Source organism: Pseudonaja textilis, chromosome 3, assembly GCF_049901715.1.
Source record: "Pseudonaja textilis isolate UNSWEBS1 chromosome 3, rPseTex1.2, whole genome shotgun sequence".
Lineage (NCBI taxonomy): Eukaryota > Metazoa > Chordata > Lepidosauria > Squamata > Elapidae > Pseudonaja > Pseudonaja textilis.
In genome coordinates this window covers 38251510-38277205 of record NC_141992.1, presented here as the reverse complement: position 1 = coordinate 38277205, position 25696 = coordinate 38251510, and the positions used below count along the sequence as shown (strand labels likewise).

General features: G+C 35.9%; 1 protein-coding gene across 1 annotated transcript; it reads right to left on the bottom strand.

Moving 5' to 3' along the window:
• Positions 1 to 1388: 1388 nt before the first annotated feature.
• On the bottom strand, positions 1389 to 24210 carry LOC148126079 (uncharacterized). Its single transcript, XM_087929320.1, has 5 exons — positions 24063 to 24210; positions 20653 to 20760; positions 20348 to 20517; positions 18314 to 20203; positions 1389 to 1516 (listed from the first exon to the last, which is right to left on the bottom strand). The coding sequence occupies exons 1-4, from the start codon at positions 24068 to 24070 to the stop codon at positions 20103 to 20105; spliced, it is 387 nt and encodes a 128-aa protein (XP_087785446.1). The 5' UTR covers positions 24071 to 24210; the 3' UTR covers positions 1389 to 1516; positions 18314 to 20102.
• Between the last annotated feature and the right edge of the window lie 1486 nt (positions 24211 to 25696).

The following is a 25696-nucleotide window of genomic DNA, read 5'->3' as shown; positions in this document are numbered from 1 at the left end:
ACACACACACGCCTTAGCTATATACAGTAGGTACAAATATTTCATTGGGGAATATATCATGATTCAAGCTCTCACTTATGACAGGCATTCATCTACTTTTGTTATAGCATTGTGTTTTGAGAAAATGTGTTTAATACAGGGGTGTCAAATTCACATCATCATGACGTCATCACATGACATGACTTTTTTTCCCTTTCACTAAACTGGACATGGGCATGGCCAGCGCATGATGCATCTGTCCCATGGGCCAGGAGTTTGACAGCCCTGGTTTAATAGATAAATTAACTATTCCAAAGAGAATCTTTTTGACATATCGTTGGTTTATACCATCAAGAATATGAACAGGTTTACTATTCAGTAACTACCTTTGACTTGTCCTCACTGAAACTTTGAATTACAATATTTTTTACATAAAATATCTGCAGATTTGTTTTTGCTCAATTCAGAAGAGCTATGTTAATTATTTCAAAGATAATGAGTCCTATTTTATATTAAAATATGCTGACCTTGAATTTTCAAGTTATTAAAAATCCTGATTTGTAAATGATGGTTATCCCACATGTTCCAATATTACAATATTATTACAATAATTGGTACTTTGCCCACTTATGTTTACAAAGGAAATGCCCACTTGAGTAAGACCCTGTGGTTTTGCCAACTTTTATCTTTCCCCACAAGAGTGGGTTTTTTTTTTTTGCTTTTTTTGCTTTATTCAGAGGGCAGGCAATGTGTATTAATATCAAGGCTGGCAGAGGGGATACAGATAATATACAACAGCAAGTATGTGATGTGACAGAACTCTACATGGGGCTTTCATTGTTTATAGGGAAACAAGGAAAAGCCCCGTGGATGTTATAGATCTATGGACCAAAACCACTAGTGTGAATATAATTCAAGGATGTTTCAACCAGATTCCTCCATGAGATTATTTGAAGAATCCCCAAAATATAAAAACATTACAGTGGGATTGGTGTTTAATGTTTTGTGATTAGTTTGAGCTCTGCCTAAACACAGAAAATTTAGTCAAAGAACACTCTGGGTTGTTTTTTTAAATGTGAATAGTAGCAGAGCTGGGAAAATTAGAGATATAGCTGAAGATATGAATAATAACTGGCTGAGCAAATAACCAATTATGGTACTTAAGAATCAAGTCAAATAAATTTATTATGGTCAAAGGCCAGAGGCTGGTACCTTAGAATGAATTGTTTCTGAGTTCTAAGATGTACCCTTGATTTTCCTAGTAGAAATCACTAAAGAAACTAATCTCTTTATTGAAACAGTCATGTAGAAACATATTTTGTCTTCCTATTCAGGTATATTTCAAAACTATTATAAGTGCTTTGAAAAGTCTGCTCAGAAGTGATAAATTCAGAATAACTTACTCTTTTAGTTTGAAAACAAAAAGCATCAATCAGATCTCAGAAAGGTATCCAAACACTTGTTGTATTCTGGGTCAATTCTTCAGTTTGATGCTTCCTTTCTTATCCTTGGATTAGAGCATAGAGCCTCGACCCTACTAAGGTAATATTTTCAGAGAAGAGAAACCAAATGTTAGCTGTAAAAGACAGTAAGGATTATACGTACAATTAGCTATTATACAGGTAATATTTGTCTGATTCTATTGTGAAAATTATTTTAGCAAGAATATGAATGGTTCTTTAATGTGGAATAAATTAATTTATATTTCTATTGATGGCATCATATGTCTTTTATAAACTATAAGCCAATTATAAAAATAAGCAGTTATATTTTATATCTATTATTTCTTATTTTTTCTACTTTGTGTGTGGGGAGTCTGCTAGACTAGGAACAAAAAGATCCAGATTCTAGCATTCCCTTTATCATAGAAATGTTGGGCAGTCATGCCCTCTTAGCCCTAATTAGTGTGAGACCCTGCAACAAATTGGATGATAACACCTCTTCCATCATGTTTTGCCAGCTTCGCTATAAGAGGTAGGTGAGGTCAATGCAAAGACAAATGGATCCTGCAACACTAAAAAATACAATGTTTTACATTTAAATCCCATTTTTCTTCTGTAAATTGAAATGGACTTCAACTCTCATGATTCCCAGTTCCATTATTATGCATCTATTTGTACCAAATAACCAAACTTGTAATGGATTTTTTAAAAGATGTTTTAAATAAAATATTCAAATCCTGTGCTTGTTTCTTGACTCTAACTTTGTTACTCCATTTTTTTAATTTTCTAGATTGCTGGTTTTCAGGAATTGTGCCTTCCAAGAGCTTTGTTGCATGCAGTATTCTATTCTTTTGTTTAATTCATTCTTCAGTTTCAGCTGATAGTAGTTTATTAAACTTTAATAGTTTATTTATTAAACTTGTATGCCATCAATGATTCTGGGTAGCTCACAGGATTGAAATAGATGTGGCCATCTTTGTCTATGCAGGGAAACTAACTGAGAATAGATACAAGCAATGTCAGTTGAATGAGAGACAACCAGCAATATTAGACTTGTGGTTTAGATTAGAAAGTTGGGAAAAATATGGGCATAGGATTATCTTTACTTATCTTTTTACCATTATATTGTTGTTTCATAATGTTTTTAAACATAATCTCCATCCTCTGTTAGAAAAATTATGTACGAGACAGAATTTTTTTCTAAAATGCAGTAACTTCTTCCTGATTCAGTAGCAAACAGACTTTCAGATTCAGTCTTCCTGTTTATATAGAAAAACTCTGGGACATTTTTCCTAAGGTTTTATGTAGCCATACTTAAAATAATCCTTTATAAACAGAAAGTAAAGGTACACTTTTACCTTGCCACTGATTTTCCCTAGGATCCATGCAAACTTCAGTTATTGCTTTGTTATGTGCAACAGAATGTGTTTCCCTTTATCTGTCCTTTACTATCACTGATAAACAGAACAATTCAAGCAGTTTCACTAGGCAGGAGGTAATTAAGTACTTAAAGTCAGCAACAAACAAGTTACTGGGAAAACATAAGTAGTGCAGAATCATGTAGGCAGTCAGGAAAAGCAAAGGAATATATTGCTGGAAGACAGTTGTTGATGGAGTAATTGTAAAATAAAATGTAATATTCCTCAATTTCCTGGATTTAAGCCTAGTGTAGTTAGGATCAATTAATGCTAAAGATTTTGGAAATTCAGTCATAAAGTGCATAGTCTTCACATCTTTTTATTTGTAAAAAAATGTCAGATCAAACTTAGAATAATTCACCATGCTAACACAATAAATGAAATCACTACTATACTTAACATTAACTGATGCTCTTCACCCCTGCCTTATTGGTCTTAATTGCTACTTGTAGGTTGGTTGGTTTTCTTATGGTTAAATGTTTTATCTTAATCTCACTTTCTGCTAAACTAAATCTGGAATTGAAAACAATGGTTAATTGATTGGTAAGGCTCGCATTTTTTTAAAAAAATGTATTTTGATGATAGTACTACAGATTAACATTTATAAATAGATACTGCATTTCTTCCTCACTTCTAAAATAAGATTTGGAAAAATTATTTAAATCTCATTATGAAGAAGATTGAACACAGCTTAGGATGTATTGTGCTTATCCATGGTAATAAAGGTAATAGTCTTCTTTTCATTATTGAAAAGTCATTCAGCAGAGCTTATGTGGCTCAGGGACTTCAACAGTTTCCCCAATAAATGAGATGATGGAGCTTTACACATGCTATGACATATCTGTAAAATACTTGTAATGATAAAATGGCATGCCTTGATGCAGAGCCAGAGGCCTCCATTGATAAATACTTTAAAAGACCTATTTGGTCCATTTTAGTAAGATCAGTTTCAGCTTGAATCTGATGATGTGAATAGGATAGTGCGTGCAGCTACACATTTTCTCATGCCCTGCTGTTTCTGGTTGATCTGATCCAGCTCAGGAGGATTAAGTGATTGAGTCCAGTATATGAGAAATGAATCCTTATGTTTGCAACAGATGCCAAACATCAAAGCAACTCTATATCTGCTCAGTAAATCTACAATGAATCCTGAAATTCTCTTTTTAATAGTAATTTTATTAACATTCAAATAAAAAATAAAAGGTGCACAAAACAAAAACTGGAAGAAATCCCTCTGTTAAAATACTGAAGTTTGTAGATAATACAACAGTTATTGGTCACATTTGAGACAATGATGAATCTGCATATAGAGGAGAGATGGATCATCTGGCCCTGTGGTGCAGCAGGAATAATCTGGAGCTGACCACTATTAAAACTAGAGATGATAGTAAGTTTTAGAAGAAGCTTTTTTACTACCTCTTACAATATTAGGGTACAGTATCAACAGTAGAGACCTTCAAGTTTCTAGATCCTATTATCTCCAAGGGTTTGAAATAGACACCTAACATTGGAACCAATATTAAAAAGGCACAACAAAGAATGTGTTTCCTGCATAAACTCAGAAAGCTCAGATTGCCTAAGAATCTGGTACAGTTCTACAGAGGAATTATTGAATCTGTCATTTGTACCTCAATAACTGGTTTGGCACAGCTACCAAACACGACAGGTACAGACTTCAACAGATAGTTAGGATTGCAGAAAAACCAATTGCAACCAGCCTGCCTTCCATTGAGGATTTATATGCTGCACAAATAAGAAAGAGGGCTGAGAGAACATCTGTACACCCCTCTTATCCTGGACATAATCTATTTCAACTTCTCCCCTCAGGATGCTGCTATAGAGCATTGCATACTAAAACAACTAGACACAAAGATAGTTTTCCCCCATGCCATCACTGCCCCCACAGCACTGTCTCATTTGTCATATTTTCTCATCTTTCCTACTATCTTCTATTGATTTCTTATGATCTATCAATTGTTGTTTGTAACATGATTAATGATTATAAGTATGATTTATTATTTGCAGTTTATATGTACACCATCAGCTTAGGAACTGGAGACAAATTTCTTGTGTGTCCAATCAACTTGACTAATAAATAATTCTATCCTGTTCTATTCTATTTATCCATCACCCCTTGGCAATAGATGACCTCACCCAGTGGCCTTCTATAGATACTGGTTAAATAGAGTGCTAATCTCTATGGCACCCCAAACTGTAGGGGTCAAGGGCACAATCTTCCCCAATCACCACCAACTGGAATTGAATGGATTCTGGAGAAAGGAGGTGAACCAGCACAACACTACCTCACCCCACCACAATCCTCTGAGTTGATCTAAAAGGATTCCATGGTTGATGATATCAAAAGCCACTGAGAGTAAGACAAGGATGGATGCACAAGTCCCAATCTCACCCATGCCAAACATCATCCAAAACTACAACCAATGCCAATTATCTCAAGTTTAATCTGTTCTTTTGAAATCTACCAATATACAGAACTCTTCCTATATTAGTGTAGCCAATTCATTGCATCGGAAGAAGTAGCTCATGAAAGCTTGTACTTTTTCATAAATATTTTTAGTATAAAAATGTGCAACCAGACTGCTCTCATCCCACAATATCTCTAGAAGTTCTTGTGCCCGTTGAAATATTTATTGTTGCTTGCATTTTATGATTTATATCTCAATATAGAATATGTTGCTTGTTTCCTTAGTTGTCATAATATGTAGTATGCATGCAATAAACAGAAGGTCATGATATGTAAGAGATGGAGTAAATCACATTTTTATTCAAAATTTAAATGCATGCAAGATAACCAACGAGACCAAACAGAAGAGTAGTAACTAATTATACTAATCTTCTCAGTTAATTAACAGTTTCCCTAGAAAGGGACCCATTCTTACCTGCAATTCATATCAGCATAAAACAAATGTCTGGATTAACTGAGTGAGACTTTTTCTATGCATTCATCAAGAGTAAGACCAGCTGGATATGCCACTGAAGTATCTAACTAATCCTGTATATTCTCATTCTCTCTCTCTCTCTCTCTCTCTCTCTCTCTCTCTCTCTCTCTCTCAGAGAAAAAAGAAGAAATGAAGGATTGCATAGTGGAAGCAGGACTCCCCATTTTGCAAACAATTTGTAAAGAGAGTGTAAATATAACTCAGTTTGTTGAAAAAGTTTTTTAAAAGATCTGTATTGATTTGACAGAATATGATTTTAGCTATTTTGATGATTAACATGAGAGAAACCAGAAAACAATTCAAAATCCTGTGAAAAGTAGGCGAGGATTCTGACCTTTTCTATGAATAAATATTAATAAAATAGCTTTAGAGAAAGGAGTTTCTTTCTAAATGGGATCTATAATGTAATGTTTGTGTTTACAGTGTTTATCACAAAAGAGTTTTATTAATTGTAAGAATAGTAACATGTATTATCTTACCTATTTTTCAATATGTATTAAATAATTGCAGATAAAAATAAAGTTATTGAAAAATATTGATTGCTTAATATACAAAATTAACTGATTATAATACAAAAATAACCAAAGAATCCCATTATAGCAAATTAAAGACTGGAGCGCTTTTTGTACAAAAAGTGTATCCGGGGTAACAGAAATCATAAAGATGAATAATTTCTGCTGAGACAGGAAACTTGGTGAATCATCAAGCTTTCCTGTACAGTGTGAGAAATAATGAAAGAAATTTTGCAGAACTGACCTTGCAGCAGGATTCTTCTATTAAGAATTTTTTAATGTTTCTAGTATGCTTGTTTCAATAAGCATCCCTAGGAGGGATATGAGGGAAACAATTTCATAGCATGACACAATGATTGATTGATTGGGTTATATGCCATATAATGATCAAGTCATTGCTGAGTGTTATCAACCACTTAGATTTTCTGCAGGATGATCTGCCCAAACCTGGTCTTTCAGATCTTCCCAAGATGTACTCCTTACCACCATAATTGAGCCCATTCACCTTGCTGATGGTTATCTGCTTCTTTCTTTCTCTCCTGCTTTCTCAACATTAAGGTCTTTTCCAGAGAGTTAGATCTTCACACAAGGCGTCCGAACAAGATAATTTGAGACTACTGATTTGTGCCCTGGATTGAGAACTCTGGGTTTGATAATTTTTTGTTTTGGCTGCCAGCAGTTTTCTCACAACTTTTCTCCAATGCCAAAATTAAGAAGCATTAATATTTGCAGTATCCAATCTGGCTTAGTTACGGGAACCAGAGGTTTTGTCTTCTGAGCTTTTGGACTCGTGCTGCAAACCATCTTCAGGGAACTTTTCTCTAGCTAGAGAACAGTTCCCTGAAGATGGGCTCCAGCACGAGTCCAAAAGCTCAGAAGACAAAACCTCTGTGACCGACCCAAATTGGATCCTGTAACATTATCCAAGGACATGCCTTCATTTGTAAGCATTAATACTTTTCCTATGTTGCTTCTTCAGAGTCCAGTACCATTGGGAATAGTATTGCTTGTATGATTCTGATCTTTGAAGAAATAAATATCATGGTATTTTAGCATCCTTGACTTTGCTAACAAATGATAAGATCACATAATTCACATCAGTTGCTTGATAATACCATGCTTTAATGCAGTGTTTGCCAACTGGTAGGCCGCAGCCTACAGGTGGGCCATGAGAAAATTTAGGTGGGCCGCAGAGAAATCTCACCCCCAGAGCACCCCCCCAAAGCAATTAATCCAGGCTGCACAGAAACACAAGCTGCCCCACCCACATGGTCCGCAGGAGCCCTCCCCACCCACTCACTCCTTACCCAGCAAACTTGCCTGCTAAATTGCTATTTTTCCAACCATCAGCTGTTCTGCTGTGCCAGGAGAGTTAGATTAGCTAGGAAGCAGGAAATGGTTGGATTTCTTGCTTTCTAGCTAGTCTTTATATCTTCGGCTCTGCTTTTAAGCACAGCCAAACCTTCCTTAGGACTGAAGGCTCTATTATTCAGTGAAGACTTATGGCAAGCAAATTTTATGTGACAGACTGAGCTAGCTGATAGCAGATAGATCTCTGAATGAATCTGTGAGCAATTCAATCTGCCTGCCTGCTTTGCCTGATTTTGGGTAAAAATTGTTCTTTTTTTATAAAAAAAATCAATATTTACATACATGGTGTGTTGTGAGTTAATTTTATGAGTTTGCTTGCAAGCAAATTTTATGTGACAGACTGAGCTAGCCGATGGCAGATAGATAGATCTCTGAATGAATCTGTGATTCTGTGAGCAACTCAATCTGCCTGCTTGCTTTGCCTGATTTTCGGTAAAAGTTGCTCTTTTTTAATAAAAAATTCAATATTTATATAAATATTTATAATATTTACATACAAGCCATGCCCAGCCAGCCACATGACCATCAGGCCACACCCACAAATTAGGCCATGCCCACAGAAGCAGTTAGTGGTCCCTAGGATTTAAAATTATGAGTTTGGTGGTCTCTGAGGTCCAAAAGGTTGGCGACCCCGCTTTAATGGACACCATGATATAAGGCCTCACCTAACCACAGCAGCCATGGCTGAATACAGCACTGATTACTTTGATTGGTATTGCTGCCACTAGCTGTGGTTCTTTCCTCAGTAAAAGATCACAAGTAAAAGGTGCTTTTCACCAGTAGCATAAAACACAATATCAAGTTTAAATCCAGCAATGGCAGTCAATCTCCACAGTTCCAGTCCATTGAGGCAAATTACCAAATTACAATTTCTAAAATATTTTCAAAATAATAATATTTATTGGAAAACAATCACATTACGGAAATATGTGGGTGGGCATTGGGGTTAGAACAAAAGAAGTGAATTCAAAGAGTAAGTTTAAAAATGGAGACAATAGTTATATTAATAGAAAGTGAAGTCTTAACCTTATACAACCTTCTAATCTCTGCATAGCAACTGTTGATCCAATACAGATATCTATCACTTTCCAGTAACAAAAGATATACCACCAACCATTATACTATGAAATGCTAGATCTCATCAGGAATATCAACTCCTGCCTCAAATAAAGCTAGACATTTCACTAGTAATATTTGCATGTTTCTTTCTAATTATTGCAACAGTTTTCTGGATCTTGTTCAATTTTGTTCCTCCTTCTCTTCTTCCCTCCCCCACTACTACAGCACATATGCAAAACTTGCAGTCATAGCAGGAAATTATGTGAGTATGTGATAGTGGTAAAGTGTGAAGACTTGAAAGTATTGCCGTTCCAATGTGGTGAATCACATTGTACAAATAATGCTCTTCTATGGGCTATCTCACTGATACGTCATTTGAAATAATTACTATATACTTTGGATCAAATCATTCTGAACAGACCTACTATACTAGAAACCTGCACATAAAAAGTGCAAGCATGTACTAATCCTTCTTAGAGTTAGTTGCTTTTGGTTGCTCACATCCCAATTACTTTGCTCTTGAATAACACCCTTGGCCAGGCAGCTTTCTCTTATGTCATATGTGGCTAAACCAATGATTTTCTTCAGCAGATGTCAAAAGACTAGCATTTCTACTTTCAGTGTTATTTATACTGTTTGCTTTTGTTGGAGAAAAAAACAAAAATGTAGAAACTGATGTCTATAAGTGTTGCAATTCAGAGGCTACTTCCATTTTTAGGCTACTTCCAGTTTTAATCTTAGGTCTTACAAAGCATCATCTTTGTCACTATAAAGTAAAAAGATCAGGATTTAATTCACAATTGTTTCTTCCTTTGGATTTGGAAAATATTATAATCCAGGTGAACCTTTAGCCAATACCACCTTATGTTTGTTGTTCTTGAGGTACAAATTGTTCAGCCATATTTGTAAGGAAGAGGCATATGTGAATGTATTTTTATGAAGAATTGAACAGTTCAGTTACACAAACTATCCAGAACTCTGGCTGGTGTTTTCAGCATTAAATTAATACCGTATGTATAAGATGACTTCAGCATTTCATTGACAACTCGTTTCCACATATGCAATCCTGTGCTTATTTATAACAAATTGATGAGTGTATGAGTACAAACTGATAAGAAATCAGTGAGAAGATACATATATGCATTGAGAAAGTGCATAAAGCCAATTTATTCATTTTTTAGTATCTGAATACATATTGGTTCACAAGCTTTCACTCATTGTTTCCATGAATAAGAAGCTATAAGTGCTTCAATACACTATATTTATAATCAATAACATCATTTTTATTATATCACAAAGTAACACTATATAAAACTAACTACAAAGAATGCATAAGTAGTCAGAAAGAAGATTGAAAGCTACATACACACTTAACTTTCAGTGGAGCTAAATCCTATTTTAAAAAGCCATATCCTCTCTACATAATAATAGAAGTGTAGCATAGCAATGAAAACATTCTGACTGTTTCTCTGTATTATCTATTTTAAATGAATTTATTCTCAGCTAGATATATTTTTTTACTCAAAAATGTCTGATATTACAAGCAGTCTTTCCTCAAATTAAAATAAAGGCATAGAAACTGTCCCATGGGCAGGCTAGATTCCAACCATACCATGTAGCACTTTTACTCCTGTATAATAAAAATTTCACATAATTCTTAAAGTTGGGATTTTTTTGCTGAAATGTACTTTTACAATAGCCGAATAATTTTGCCTACTTCCCATCAACATTCAAATACTGATAATACTATTTTATACTGTACCTCCCTTCTCTTTTTTGGTTCCAAGAGATGGGAAGAAACTTATTTAGCTTGTTAGGAATTCTGCACATTTATCTTCATGTAATTCTTTTTATACCTCAAGTTATAAAAACCACCTAACAAAATACTTATGCATACTAAAGAAAAAGGCAGGACAAAATCAAGTTAAGGGTTCATCAAAAATTGGATTTTTTCCCTCAACCATAACAATTAAAATATTTTGGTTTGTAAATACTAAAGAGCCTCTTGATGCATGTGAAGAAGGAGAGTGCAAAAGTTGGCTTGAAATTCAACATTAAGATCATGGCATCTGGCCCTATCAAGTCCTGGCTAATAGCATAAACGGCATTTCTGCAGGAGGCCATTGCTGCCTCTCAAGCTCCATTTTCGCTGGCAGAGCATTTGGGCCACCACAGGTGCCCCCAACAGAAGTGACATTGAACTGGCCATGCCCAGCTTGGCTACGCCTACCTAGCCCCCAAGATCAAACACAATCCTGATGAGGCCCTCAATGAAATCAAGTTTGACACCCCTGCTCTACAATCTTTTCATACATATTACCTGCTTGTCTGACTAGAGAACTAAAAAATGGTAATACAGCCAAAAAGATCATGATTAGAACTGTTCCAAGTTACAATGGCACTGAGAAAAGTGACTTATGTCCATTTTTCATACTAATACAGATGTTTCAGCATCCCCATAGTCACATGATCAAAATTCAGGCACTTGGCAACTGACTCATAGTTACGATGGTTGCTTTTGTGATCTTCTGACAAACAAAGTCAATACGGACCCCAGATTCACTTAATAACTGTGTTACTAACTTAACAATTGTAGCAATTCACTTAACAACTGTGGCAAGAAAGGTTGTAAAATAGGGCAAAACTCTTAGCATCAGAAATTTTGGGCTCAATTGTGCTTGTAAGCCAAGGACTACCCGTTAGTGAGTTTAAGCATACTTGGGATAAACACATGTCTATTATCCAGCAAAAATGTAAAAGTAAATTATCAAAAAAATTAAAAAATAGTAATAATAAAAATTAATAAATAAAACTAATAATTAAAAATAAACAAAAAGAAAGCAACCAACAAACAAAATATTCGGGGTCCCTCAGTTTTCTATGTTTTTATATGTTAGTTGCGACAAAGAACATTCATCCAACTTCAAGGCCAAAGAGCACAGGAATAAATGTTTTAGTTATACAATAGTTTATTATACAATGGGAGTGGTAAGACTTTTTCATTCTAGGATTAACCTACTGTGGCTATAAAAAGAAATTGTATCTTCATGTTGACAGAGGATAATCAAATGTTTCAATGGCTTCCTCCAAATAATAAAGTTTCTTATCTAGCTGTGCTGCTGTGTGTTTGAGAGCTTGAAGCCAGTTATAAGTCTAGAGTCTGTGTTGACGTGAGCATTCAGGAAAGTCTGTTATGACCTTGCCAGTAAATATGACAGTAGATGACTTAGCACATTTCCACATAAATATTTTCCAAAAACATTCTGGCAACTGAAGGGGTTTTTGTTTTGTTTTGTTTTTTGTAACCTTGAGATGGGTTATGAATAATAAGGATATCATTTGTATAGTTGCTAAGAAATACATAGACTAGCCTGCCTGCCTTCCCTCCCTCCCTCTACCCTCCCTTCTTTTTTCCTACATTGATCTTCAGCTTTATTTTCAACTATACTCTGCCAAAGAATAGCATAGGAATCAGAACTGAAATATGAAAGCTTTGTGTTTTCAGAATAGAAGAGATTGTTATTACTTATTTATACTAAGTGCAGCACTATTTCAATCTGAATTCAAGTTTTAGCTTTTATGGTACTAACACAGGCAAAGGAAAAGTTTAAGGGTTTGAGATTGCAGCGTAAGTTCTCAAGTTTCCAGATGGCTTCAACAAGCTATTTGGGGATTTACACAAGAGGCAACATAGGAAGAAATGGGACCACTAGAAATATACTAACATTCTCTTCAACTTTAATGCCCCCTAATTCACAAAAATAGCCATCATTGCACAAGTACCAATCTTGGTACCAACATTTGATACAAGATATTACTATTTACATTATTTCCAGCAGATAAAAATCAAGACATGTATACACACTCACACAAACACACAAATTTGAACCCCATAAAAAACACTTGAGGCTAAATAACTTAGCTTCAGAGCACATAATAGTTGAGATAAAATCACTCTCACTGGTTTTAAAAGATTTAGTGTGACTGTCAAGCATCCTGAAGTACAATTTTGAACACATTTACTTGAGTTTTCCAGAATTAATTATATTAAATGGGATTTACAGATTGTTAATGTACTTTACCTAATATGCCCAGGTAATTATCAGTTACATATAAATTTAGTAAAATTCTATGAAAACACAGTTATCTTCACCTTTTGATAATTTATCAACACAGTCTTCCCTTTATAATAAGCAGCTAAAGCTTATAATGTTCCCAATAGTAAAAGAATTATAACATCTTCTATGAATAACAGAATTATTAACTTTCATCAAATCAGGTAGAGGGTCTCTTAGTAAGAATCTGCATCATATTTTAAAATTTAAATAAAAACATTAGAAAATTGTTTTGTTTAATGCCTTTCTGAACTGGAATGATGGAAGAAAGATGCCACTGCTTATGCCATGTGCCTGTCAGAATCTGACTTGGAAGGGGAAGCCGAACAGCTGACAGGGAGTGGGAGTGTGGCTCCGTTGGCTGTGGAAGAAACTGGGGAAGGGCACAGTCCAGCTGGGCAGAGCAGGGGAGAGATAGAGCAAGGGAGAGGGAATTCAGAGGAAGACCCAGGCCCACCCCTTCTTCATCCTAGGGCAAGTAGGGAGGAACGGAGAGAGGAGCAATGTGAGTTGCGTGGGTACACAGTGTTTAAAAAGGGAAGCTGCACAGAGTAAGTTGTTGGGAGCAAATAGTGAATTTATTTGGTATTGTCATGGCTTATCTGTGTTCCTGTCATCTTCCCTCTTTGAGTGTTGCTGTGCTTTCAAGTCTGAAATTTTTTCTCCTGCCCTGTCAAGTTAATTACTGCAGCTTTGTTTGTTTCAATTTTTGGTTACGGTCTGTATGTACCTTGTTTTGGACTGAATTTCTACAGTTAAAGGCTGTTCCTGGGAGAGTTTTTCTCCAGCTGAAGGTAAGATTGGGGGCAAAGTTGAGATAATAAAGGGACTCTTATTTATTATCTGACAGTGTTGCCTTTGTGCCATGCCCCGACTCATCACAGTTTATTTATTCTACATACAAATATTCACATAAACTGTTTAATCAATGAGAACAATCGTCAATCTATTCAGGAAGCCTCTAATTTCTTCTTTGCTTACAGGTAGTCTGTGACTTACAACTGTAATGGAGCCATTCTATTACAGTTTTAAATCATGATGGCCGTAAAGCAGGTCACCTATATGAGTGACCCATTTAACAATCTTTTTTGTGATGGTCGTTAAACAAACACTGGTCATTAAGCAAATGCTACAGTGGTTAAGTGATCCCATTCTTCATTATCAAAATTGGAAATAAACCCTGGTTTTTCATAAAACAATCCTAAATTGCAGTTATGTGACCAGGGACGCCTGCAACGGGCCGTAAATACAGCCAGATGCCAAGCACTTAAAATGTAGTTGTGTGACGTCAGGTTTGGGAGAGTTGGAACTTTGGAACAGGATTGAAGGTACCTTTTGGGGATATATCATAAGTTGAGAACTACCTGTACCTAGGACTTTAAATTAATTTCCTACCTTTCCACTAGGATGACAAGGCAACCTTCCATGGCCAGAAGTTGAAAATGATCAGATCTGTGATTAACTCAGGTTCCAATTACAACACTTTAATAAACCTGGACTTCATTAAGCTTGCCCAGTGTTTAACACTAAATAATTTTACTAATCCTTAGCTCAAAAAATTATAGCAGCTATTTAAACATCGAGTATTTCAGCCAAAGCAATAAAAGTCAATTGCAGAGCTAGTGTTGCACCAATCTAATTAAATTTACTTAGCTGATCCTGTGGGATGGCAGTGTAGGAAAAGAGAATCCAAGAGAATCCAACCCATTTTAATATAGCCAAGAAACTGGTTGAATAAGTCATGAGGTGGTATCTCCCTTAAAAAACTGGAAATGAAAATAGAAGTTTGCCATACATGTTTAGAATCCTAACTGGTTTCCTAAATTCATTTTCAAAGGAAGGGCATATAAACTAAGTTGTATTATGACAATTAGTCTCTTGATTGTTTACCTTACCAATTGTTATCATGTTTACTGTTGATAGCATTAATAAGATACTCCTAATACAAAATTAAGGCTACCAGACAGCCTAACTTAATTTCTAATTCAATTATGTGTTTAACATCATTGAGAAATTCACTATGTTCAGAGTTTGAAAACTATAATGCTTATACAATTTTATAAAGCATCACAGATTCATTGAGTACTGAAATTAATAAGGAAGGCTAGAGCTTGAAATGCATTTAATATGCTTCCAGAAGTGATAATATATAGAATTAAATGTACTAGATAAAAAGGCTAAACTACTGGCTTTTCAACAATATGGAGAGACAACTGATGCCAGTAGCAAGGGAATTATTTACTTAAGCATTGTATAGAAAACTTAAAATGAGATTCCCCACCCCTTAAGTGACAAAGTAAATACCAATGTCTAACAAGAGACATACCAAATTCCAAGCTGCCCTGAATAAGAGAATTGTTAAAGACAGAGATATGTCTGGAAAGGGGCTATGGACAGGATTATCGGCACGAAAAGTTCAGCCAGACCTCACTGAAGAGCAAGAGAGTACAAAGAGCAAGCCAGAGACTGTATTTCACATGGATTTCAAAACACCCACAATTCTTACTGTCATAGTGGATGAAATATCATGTGCACGTGTGTTTGCACATGCACAATCCCATGCACACATTGAACAGTTAATGATTATAAAAAGTTAAAACAATTCCAGAAGAATGCAAATACTAACACATATAGACAACCAGTCTGACAAAAAAAGTGAAAATCTAAAAACTACTAGAAATGAGAATAAAATGACTCACTAGAAGTTAATAGTTAAGATATACCAAAGGTTTTTATTATATCAATAATTCTACAGGATATTAGGAATTATAGTAAGCTTTATAGTAAATTTTTTATAGGGAATTATAGTAAGTTGTTCATTTCCTAGTTAAACAAAAACTTTTGTTTCTTTTTCACCCTTTTATTTTCTTTATTCGTTATATGTTTATTTCTTATCAACAAACCCGCTCCCCGTGAAACATCTAATTACTAATATTCATGTTGAATTTAGGAAACCTATGGTTGACAGAGCTAATACGCTTCCTCTATTAGAACTCTCTTTTCTATCATTGAGAAAACATTCCTCTGTGGCCACACATCTATTCCCTACCTCACAACCAAATTACAACAAACAAAGGACTGGCTACAGGGGGATTTGCATTTCTATTTATCCCAAGTTAAATTTAAGCCACATGTAAATTTCTCTCTTTTAAAACAATAGTTCTGATGAAAATGAAAAAATAATGTTTTACTTTTAATAAACATTGTTTAGTTCCTCTCTACATAGACTTGTTCAAATTCCATAAATCCAACACTTATTTTGGTTATGTTTAAATATTCATCTTGTACATGGTATCAAAAAATTTTACAATTCGGTTTACGCATCAAATGAAGATAAAGCAATATTTTACAAAGAATTTATGGGTAAATTAATGGGAGATTAGAATGGAATGGTCTGCCCACAAAAAGAAAGAATCTTGGAGAAATATGTTAAGATAATGCAAGGAAACTGTCTTTTTTGATATGATGAACAATTTAGAGTGTACAGATACAGTGACTCAAAAGAATATACTTACTTTTCTGAAAGATAGATCTGTTCTAAGCATTGACACTTTTTCAATCATTTCATCCATTCTTTATATTTTCCATCTTAATTCAAAATATTTAAAAATAAATTTTATTCATTATTTATTTAAAAATAAAAACCACACCTTTTGTTTGAAGAAAAGTCTAGTAGTTCATTGAGACTAGTTTTCTTCTAAAATATAGATGTGCTAATCACCATCTCAACATTGATTGAATCAAAAGTCATGCTCTTGCCCTTCTGCCCTTCTGCCCTTCCGCATATCTTTACATTTTTAGTTAGTCTTTTCCAACTTGAAGCTTCCCAGGTATGTTTGGAACACCATTACCTAGAATTTTCAGCTGGAGTAGTCAGAGCACAGGTGGTATTCAACAGGTTCTGACCAGTTATGGAGAACTGGTAGTGGAAATTTTTAGTAGTTCGGAGAACCAGTAGCAGAAATTTTGAGTAGTTCGGAATACCATTTCTGACTGGCCCTGCCCCCCCATCTATTCTCTGCCTCCCAAGTCCCAGCTGATTGGCTGGGTCTTCTTCTGTTGCCCTGCACAGGAGAATGGAGCTGGAAAGCTGGTTAGTGGGGTGGAGAGGGAATGAGATTTTGCAGTAACCTTCCCCTGGAGTGGGGTGGGAATGAAGATTTTACACTCTCCTTCCCCTGCCACGCCCACCAAGCCATGCCATGCCTACCAAGCCACGCCCACAGAACCGGTAGTAAAAATGTCTGAATCCCACCACTGAGTCAGAGGGATGTCCCAGATTATGAGAAGAGCATGACACAGGTGATACCCAGTTGACTTTTTCCTGTAGGTTTTACTACGGGTTTACATTACAGAAGGTGTAATTTGCTTTAAAATTCTATAGTATCTTTTATTATATGTTCATACAGTACAATAGTCCTCCTTACAACAGTTCATTTAGCGACTGTTCAAAGTTACAACGGCACTGAAAGAAGTGACTTATGATCATTTTTCATCATTGCAACCTTTACAGCATCGCCATGATCATGTAATCAAAATTCAGATGCTTGGCAACTGGTTCATATTGATGACCATTGCTGTACCCTGAGGTCATGTGATCACCTTTTGCAACCTTTTGACAAGCAAAGTAAATAGGGAAAGCCAGATTCACAAGCAGGTTGCTAACTTATCAATTGCAGTGATTCACTTAACAACTGTGATAAGAAAGGTCATATGATGGGGCAAAACTCTCTTAACAAATGTTTCACTTAACAACAGAAATTTTGGTTTCAATTGTGGTCATAAGTCAAGGACTATCTGTATTATATGATTTTTAAATTCTATTTTGTGAATCGTTAAGAGATCACTTACTATTAGAAATATAATATAATAAAATAAACAACTAAACATCATATAGGCGAGATGAATGGTGTAGAAATGGAATGAATAAATAAATGATTTGATTAGCTAGCTGATCAAGTATTTGCTATTGAGCAAATACTAGAATGCATGCCAAACCCCTCCCCCCATCTGGTTAATAAATTTTTGCAATCTTTCACATGATAATTACAAAATCTTACTGAAATCTTAAGGTTTTGATGGTCTTACAGATTTTAGCAATCTTGTATAAAACCTTACAAAAATCATCTCATAAGTTTTTTTTAAAAAAATGGCAATTATATGATGTATTGTCCATGCCTGGAGAAGTGTGAGATCTAAAGGCTGATTTGTTTCATTCCTTCATTGCAAAACTTCATTTAGCTCCACCCTAGAATGTAAGTAGTCCATTTAAGAAGAAAGAAGGCAAAATATATTCCTCTTGGTTTTCATTTCACCTGCAGCTTTATTTATTTTTTTCAGAGGTATACATTGCCTGGTAACAAAGTATCACTTTATTCATTGCAATTTTTTTACATTTTTTAAACATTTACAATTTCTTAAACATTTAAAGCCCAACCCACTTTTCTGTTTACACACCAGTTTCTTAAATTCCTGATTCTTTTGTCAAGGCCAAAGGCAGCAGTCTGAATGCCATCAAGCATAGATACAATATTGTATCCTTTTACAAGAAAAAAAAATAGCTTGCCCTTTCAATAAAGCATTTATAGGGAAATGAATTCCTCCCCATATTCTCCATATAGTTAAACAAAACTGCTTACTTAGTAACTTGGTAGCAGTGTGATAGTGTGCTTCTTCAAATTTTGAATCTTTTATTAGCCACACTGGACTCTCTCCATCTTTCTGTCGTCTTCCTTACTGATGATCCCCTCATTAACCCAATTAAGAAGATGCTTCTGTCAAGCAACTAAATGGAGAATTCTGCACCAGCCAAAGCCATTGGCAGACCCTTGAGCTGATGTGTGGAGTTACAGGGAAAGCTTTCATTTCTCCCCATGAGACCAAGCACACAGGAATTGTAGAGCTGGGAAATTATTTAATGCTTCCTTGTTGGAAGAATAGAGTATTCTCCATCATCCTGTCACTACAGATAAATTCAGAGCTTCACTAGGGAATATTTGGCAGGACAATCTGATATTATCAATGACAGATATACAAAGCCCCATAGAATGGGCTTCAAGTCTGCCCATATACACACATACTCTCAGACATAGTCACTGTCTTATTTTACTGTAGCTTCTTCTAAGACATGGACTTAAAGGTAAAGTGAGCTCACAGTGCCTACCAAGGACAGGGAGACAAGTGAAGCCATCTTGCAGAATGATTTCAGAGTTATGCTTCCGGTGGCACACATACACTACCTTAACGGCATCTTGGCAAAAACCTCACTAGAGATTGTACCCCCAATAACTTTTCTGTCCTTTTCCTATTTTTAGATTTTATTCTGAAAAATGATTACAATGGATGAACACCTTTTTGTTCATCAAAACACTGTCAGGTTTATTTGCCACGGTCTAACAGACCTCATTTGCGCTTGTCATCATGTATAAATTAAATGCATGGGAAGAAACAATACTGGCCTTAGATAACTTTGCACCCTAATAATCAATCAGACTTTTCTATATCAAAAAGCGGTTATAAATAAAATAATGTGAAATATAGTAAGTGATATGGAGGTCTGAGGGTGAAATTAAAAAGTATATAAAGCACACATAATAAGTATCTTCCTCATTTTTAGTGTACAAAAAAACAACCTGCAGCTACAATCAGGTTCATATTTGAAAAATATGCTAATCTATAGTATTTTTAAAAAGGTAAGAATCTCTGTTTTTCCCCCTCCTTATTCAAGTCACATTAATTTTAAAAGTTTTGAAGCAATGGATTCAAATGTTCCTATTCTCAGAGAGTTTTTTTTCCAGGATGATTTGACCATTCACAGGCATCTGTGTGTCTTGGGAAAGAATTTTTAGAGAATATTCAAATTATGAATTGACTAAACCATTTCTAAACCTTAACAGACAAATCTTATAGATTCTGATGAAAACAAAGGATTAAAAACTAGTTTTCCAACTGCCCTAATTAAAACAAAGTCCATAAAGCACATATCATTTAAAATATAACACTCTGTTCTCAGTTCAATATTTTAAAATGTCCAGTACAAACCTAATGCTTCAAACAAATCACAAAAATTAAAATGCCATTCATTTTAATGCTCACAGTGTATTTTTTTAATTTATTATTTAAATCTCTGTTTTTATGTGATGCCTCACACTACCATATACAAAATATTTCCACAATCTGTTGCCATCTATATATGCTGGCCTACAATTCATGTATCTCCCATTGTTTCCAGCCAGCCTAACTATATCTAGAAATAATACTCCAAGACATCTGAAAGGTGGAAACGAAACAGCGTAGAGGAGGGAGGTTCAAAAATTATCCTCATGGTGCCTAAAAAACAACCTGCATCTAAACATCAGCAAGACAAAGGAGATGGTGTTAGACTTCCACAAGAAGAGAAAGGAACCTGCCCCATTTTACATCAAGGGGGTGCTGTGTGGAGAGAGATTCTTCCTTTAAATTCCTGGGAGTCTACCTCAGCGAAGATCTTACCTGGAAAATCAACACAACCCAGATGGCCAGAAAGGCCCAACAGAGACTCCATTTCCTTAGGGTCTTGTGAAAGAATAAAGTAGAACAACGACTGATGACCTCCTTTTACTGGTCCACAATAGAAAATGTCTTCATATATTGCATTATGGTGTGGCATGCTGGCTTGACAGCTATGGACAGAAAGACATTACAGAGGGTGGTGAGCACAGCACAAAACATTGTGGGCTGTTTCCTGATACCACTAGATGACATCACTAGGACTCCCTGCCTTAGAAGAGTGAGGGAAATTCTCAGGGATGACTCACATTCCGGTCAGTACTTCTTCACTTCTTCCATCAGGTAGGAGATATAGAAGCATAGCCAACCGCATCAACAGGCTGAAGAACAGTTTCTGCCTGTGGGTTGTCAGACTTCTGAAAGGAAAATAACACAGACTTGCAGGGCTGGCATGTTGTCACATAGTATATAATAAGATTGGGATTAGGTTAGGGACTTCTGTCCTCACTGTGAGTTGTGTTGGTAGGGTGTATGAAGGGAATGTACACATGTTGTACTCTGACAATAAAGGTAATAATAATAATAATGCCAACCTAGATAGGATCTGGTTCTAAACAGATGCAAGTTTAGAAGTATCAATAAATGGGTTGATCAAGCACTGTCATAACATGGCCCAAATTCAGATTATGAGAAATTTGTTGATACAGCATTCATGGGCTTTTCTTCTATTAATCTATAGAGCTGTTATATAGTTTTAAATATAGTAAAGACTACATATATAAATATAGTAAAGACTACATATATAGTAAAGGGTAAACCAATGATACATGGAACACCTTTTCAACAGGGTTACTGCCTTCTCAAATGGTATCAGGGTAGGAGCCATCGAGAATTCTCAGGAGAGGATATTCCTGAGGAATACTGTCAGACTGAAAATAGCTGCTACCAGGCCTCCCACAAAATTCAGGGTGGGAACATTTGTGCCCAAGACAGGCATCTTTTTATTTGTTTCATTTCCCATATCTTCCATTAAAAACCAGAGAATCGTCTAGGATTAGCAACTGGAAAGAAGCCTTGTGGAGATAATCTTATATGGCATCCTAGTTATACCAAATGAACTGCCCATCCTGAAGAGTCAGAAGGCAATCAGAGATCTGACTTTAGGTAGTTCTGAAAGTAAATATATCTGAATGGGTGGGGGCTGATTTAGATATTGATAATTAGATATTTCTGGCAGAATACCTAGCTCAAGAATACACAACACTAGAGGAAAAATAGTTAGCATATCTCTTTGAGAGGAGAGACCAACAACCTTTTTATTTTTATTATATGTATCCATGTATTCATAACTATGTTTTTACTTATATCTATTATCTTGTAAGCAATTGACAAATAAATAAACCTCCCAAATTAAAACCTACCAGCAACAGGGCTACATAGAGGTAGTCTTTAGGACACTGCTTCTTTGTTCGAAACAACTCTAACTCTGGAACTGCATTCTTGTCATTCTTGAATTCATACATCCTGACTTCAAGGCTGTAGTTTGACATTAGGACTAGGTTGTGGAATTCCCTGGTATTAGAACTCTGGGCTGTTATGGGCCAGTCACACATTTCTGCTTCTCTTCTGATAGCAGACCATTAATAGCTCAAGTTACAATGTACATTGTGGACTTTGTGAGTTTTCCGAGTCTTAAGCGCTCTCTGGCTAACCTGATTCCTAGTTAATATAGTTAGGACATGGCAATAAAGATTTTCCAACATATAATTGCCTGTTTTTTTGTTTACATTGGCTGACAGAGGATATACCAAAACAATCAGGCTGTATCAGAAATCTGGGTAGAACACTCTAATAGGTCCTTTGCTCTTACAAAGGCAATTTGATCAGAAATTAAGCTAACCACAGCAAAGGAGAATGTTACTATCCTTCATATTCAGATAACATGTACTTTGAAATAAAGATTTCAGACATAGCCTATGTGTATTAAGCCCTAAATATCTATGATAATCCCATGCCACCATGAGAGCAATGAATTCCCAGGCAGATCTGAACCATTCACAAAAACATGGATTGACTTATTGAATTGATAAGGCTGCCTTTATAAATGATTTATGGCACTCGGTGGCATGCATATTTTTTTTAAAAACCCAAAACAATCAGAATCCAATCAACATTATTATAGCAAACATAGCCATTGTGGTTCATCCATCATTGTCAAAGAAGACCTCAGCATCATTAGTCATGTTAAAATTAAATGTGGTGTGCCCAAAGATGACTGGTCAGGCCAATCTGAGCACAGACATGTTGGCATATGTTAGACAAATGGATAGACACAGCAGTAATTTCACTGATGATTCTAGACTTGTGTGGTTCATTCTTATGTTGGTGCTTCTACAGTGTATCTTACTTTGCAAGCTTGATAGCCCATATGGATAAGGCCATGCCAGGTAGAGAAATTTTATGCCAGCTTTTCCCAGGTGGTCACATCTATGTCAGGGAGGCTTTTAATGTATGTTTATAACATTTCTTCTTCCCTCCATGTGAGAGAATTCCCCAAAGAGGAGCTGTTTGGGTATGTGATTGTTTAGCATACAGGTACATGACCGGCCTGTGCTCCATCAGCAGTGTGTGGATTGATGGCTGACTTGCTCTCTGAACTTCAATGTCTGTTACTTTACCTAGTGATTTGATGCCTAATGTTCTATGAAGATAAGTCATATAGAAGTGATTGAGCTGCCTTGCACGCGTTTGTTACACAGTGTATCTTCATAGGCATACAGGTTAGCAAGTATCATGTTTCTATAGATTTTCAATTTGGTTGCTGGACTAATTCCTTGACACTACCACATAGTGCAGCATAGTCTATCAAAAGCAGAACTTTGCTATTCTGAAATATCAATCATGGTCGCTACTTAGGAGAAGGTGCTGCCATGGTAACTCAACTATAAATCAATATAAAACTAGTGAATAAAATACAACCATTCTGTACATAGCCAGCCAGGGCTGCAAACAACCAGCACTCTGACTCCCAACAGAATAGGCTCAATTACCACTGTGACCTGGGAAGAATCAGGTGTTCCCAGCTTTGCAAAAGATTAATTGAAGTCCCCTCAAAGCCTAGGAATTCCAACACAAGCCCTACAAGTCCAGATGCTCCAAGGCAGCAAGGTACTTAGTATACCAGCAGCAGCCCTAGCTTATTTCAGTAGGCATTCACAACCAGTCACCTGTAGCACAATGCTATTAATCACTATCAAGATCTCACAAATGATTACAGTAGTCCTTCCTCTTGATCCTTGGCATCACTGTAGCTATAGAATTCAGGGATGAATTGCTATTGTTGCTATAGATCACAGTAATAAATGGTGGCTTTGCACATTCTTCCATGACTAGATCGTGGGTAGATACAGGTTTTTCTTCATACAGATTTGATACTTATTAACAAACTAAGCTCAAGGCTCCCCACAGTTTAATCAAGAGATGGAACTAATCAGTTTGCCACAAAGGATCTCCAACAATCTGCAGCCTCCCCAATACAACTCACTATATTTTTTGCACCTGTCGCTATCTCAATGTAGGTGCTGACTTCACCATCCTCACACCTTTACCCAACTTTACACTCTCTGACATCCGTGTACCTTTAGCTATGTCTCAATGCAATCTCATTTCTAGGAGTTGCAACACTTGTGCAAGCCTACCCCACCCCACCTAAACTTACCTTGTCATCTCACTCACTCAGTTAGTCCTAAATCTGTGGTTTGGATCATTCCACAACTTCAGGATCACTACACAAACACATTAATATATTTACTTCTCCGCTATCTTTTCTTGGCATCTTTCTCTCCCTCCAGCCTTCTCTTCAGCTCTGACTAGGGCCTCTGTACTCTCACTATACCTATCCTGCCCTGTATTATTTTCTCCTGATTCTGGCTTTCATCCAGGGTGCATACACAGTTCATTTCCCCTCCCCCCAGGTTGCTGCCATATTGATTGGTCTCATGATGGCAGCAGAAATAGCAAAGCCAATGACAAATCCTACCAATAGCAGGACTTTTCACCCTTTGTTTATCTACAGTCTAGCGTGGTGGAACTATCTGCATACTTCTGTCCTAAGCTGTTTCTCCACCAGTCTCTTATTCACTGCTGCTTTTTGAAAGCCTCTGCATTTTAGCTGCTAGATCTACCAACTAGCACATTGCCCTTGATTATTTATCCCTCCGTGATCCTCCTGTATATTCTACTGAAACTGCAATGGTCCCAGAGATCCAATTTCTACTCCCAACCTGCCAACTTCATCCTTCTGTCTCTGCTACTTCCCTGGCATGGGCCATCCAATTGTTTGTTTTGCATGCCTCATCCTCCAGAACCTCTCTACTGTTCTTATTTTCTTCTTCTCTTCTCAACGACTGCTATCATCCATTAACCCTCCCCACCCCCATTTAGCCCCAGCAGTTCCTCTCTCTCAATTTTCAACTCTTCATAACCAAGGTTTTGCAATCCTGTACATTATGAAATGGCTTAGTATTTCTCAAACTGAATATGTAACCACATGGATCCCCGTGGTCACATCTGCTTACTGAGAAGATTCTTTTGTAATAGGAAAGCATATTGCATTTTTATTTACAGTGATAAAGGAAATTAATTGCTCTTGGTGTAGTTTTAAATGTGCTTTTACTTGTGACAAAAGTTGGAAGTTACTTTATATTTCCTTTCTTTGTCTTCACTATATACTTTCTTCTCTTTTGCTTTTTTCCTCTTTTCCTGCACATTTAATTCTTTAGTTTGTATTAGTTTTTACTTTATTTATTTGTCTGTCAAACTTTTATAGCCAGCCACTCCCCTTAGGCAATTCTGTTCTGCACACAACAATATATACAATAGCCAATATAAAACAGGTAAAAATCTAAGAAAAACACACAACTCCAAATCATAGTAATAAATAACATAAAAACAAAAATATTAACCATGGATGAAGGGAAGATGAATGGACTTTTTATCGCACTTAAAATTCTTAATAAAAATTCAAAAAAAGATAGGAAATGCAAAAAACTGAGAAATGGAAGTAAGATTTTGCAACAGGAAGGAATAAATGATGTGACAGAGGAAGAACTCTGAACTCAATTCTAGTTGCTTTAAACCATTTAAAACAAAGGATAAACTGATATACAGCAATTAAGAGTGAGTGGATGCTTTCCTTTCTTTTAATAATATACTACCCTAGATTTGGGGAATGAGGAGATAAAATTTTTGGAAGACAGGAATAATTAGAGGAAAGAAACATAGAGAAAAATAGTGACCTCTGCCAGAACTTTTAAAATCATCAAATGGAATCCAACTTGGAACTAATGACTA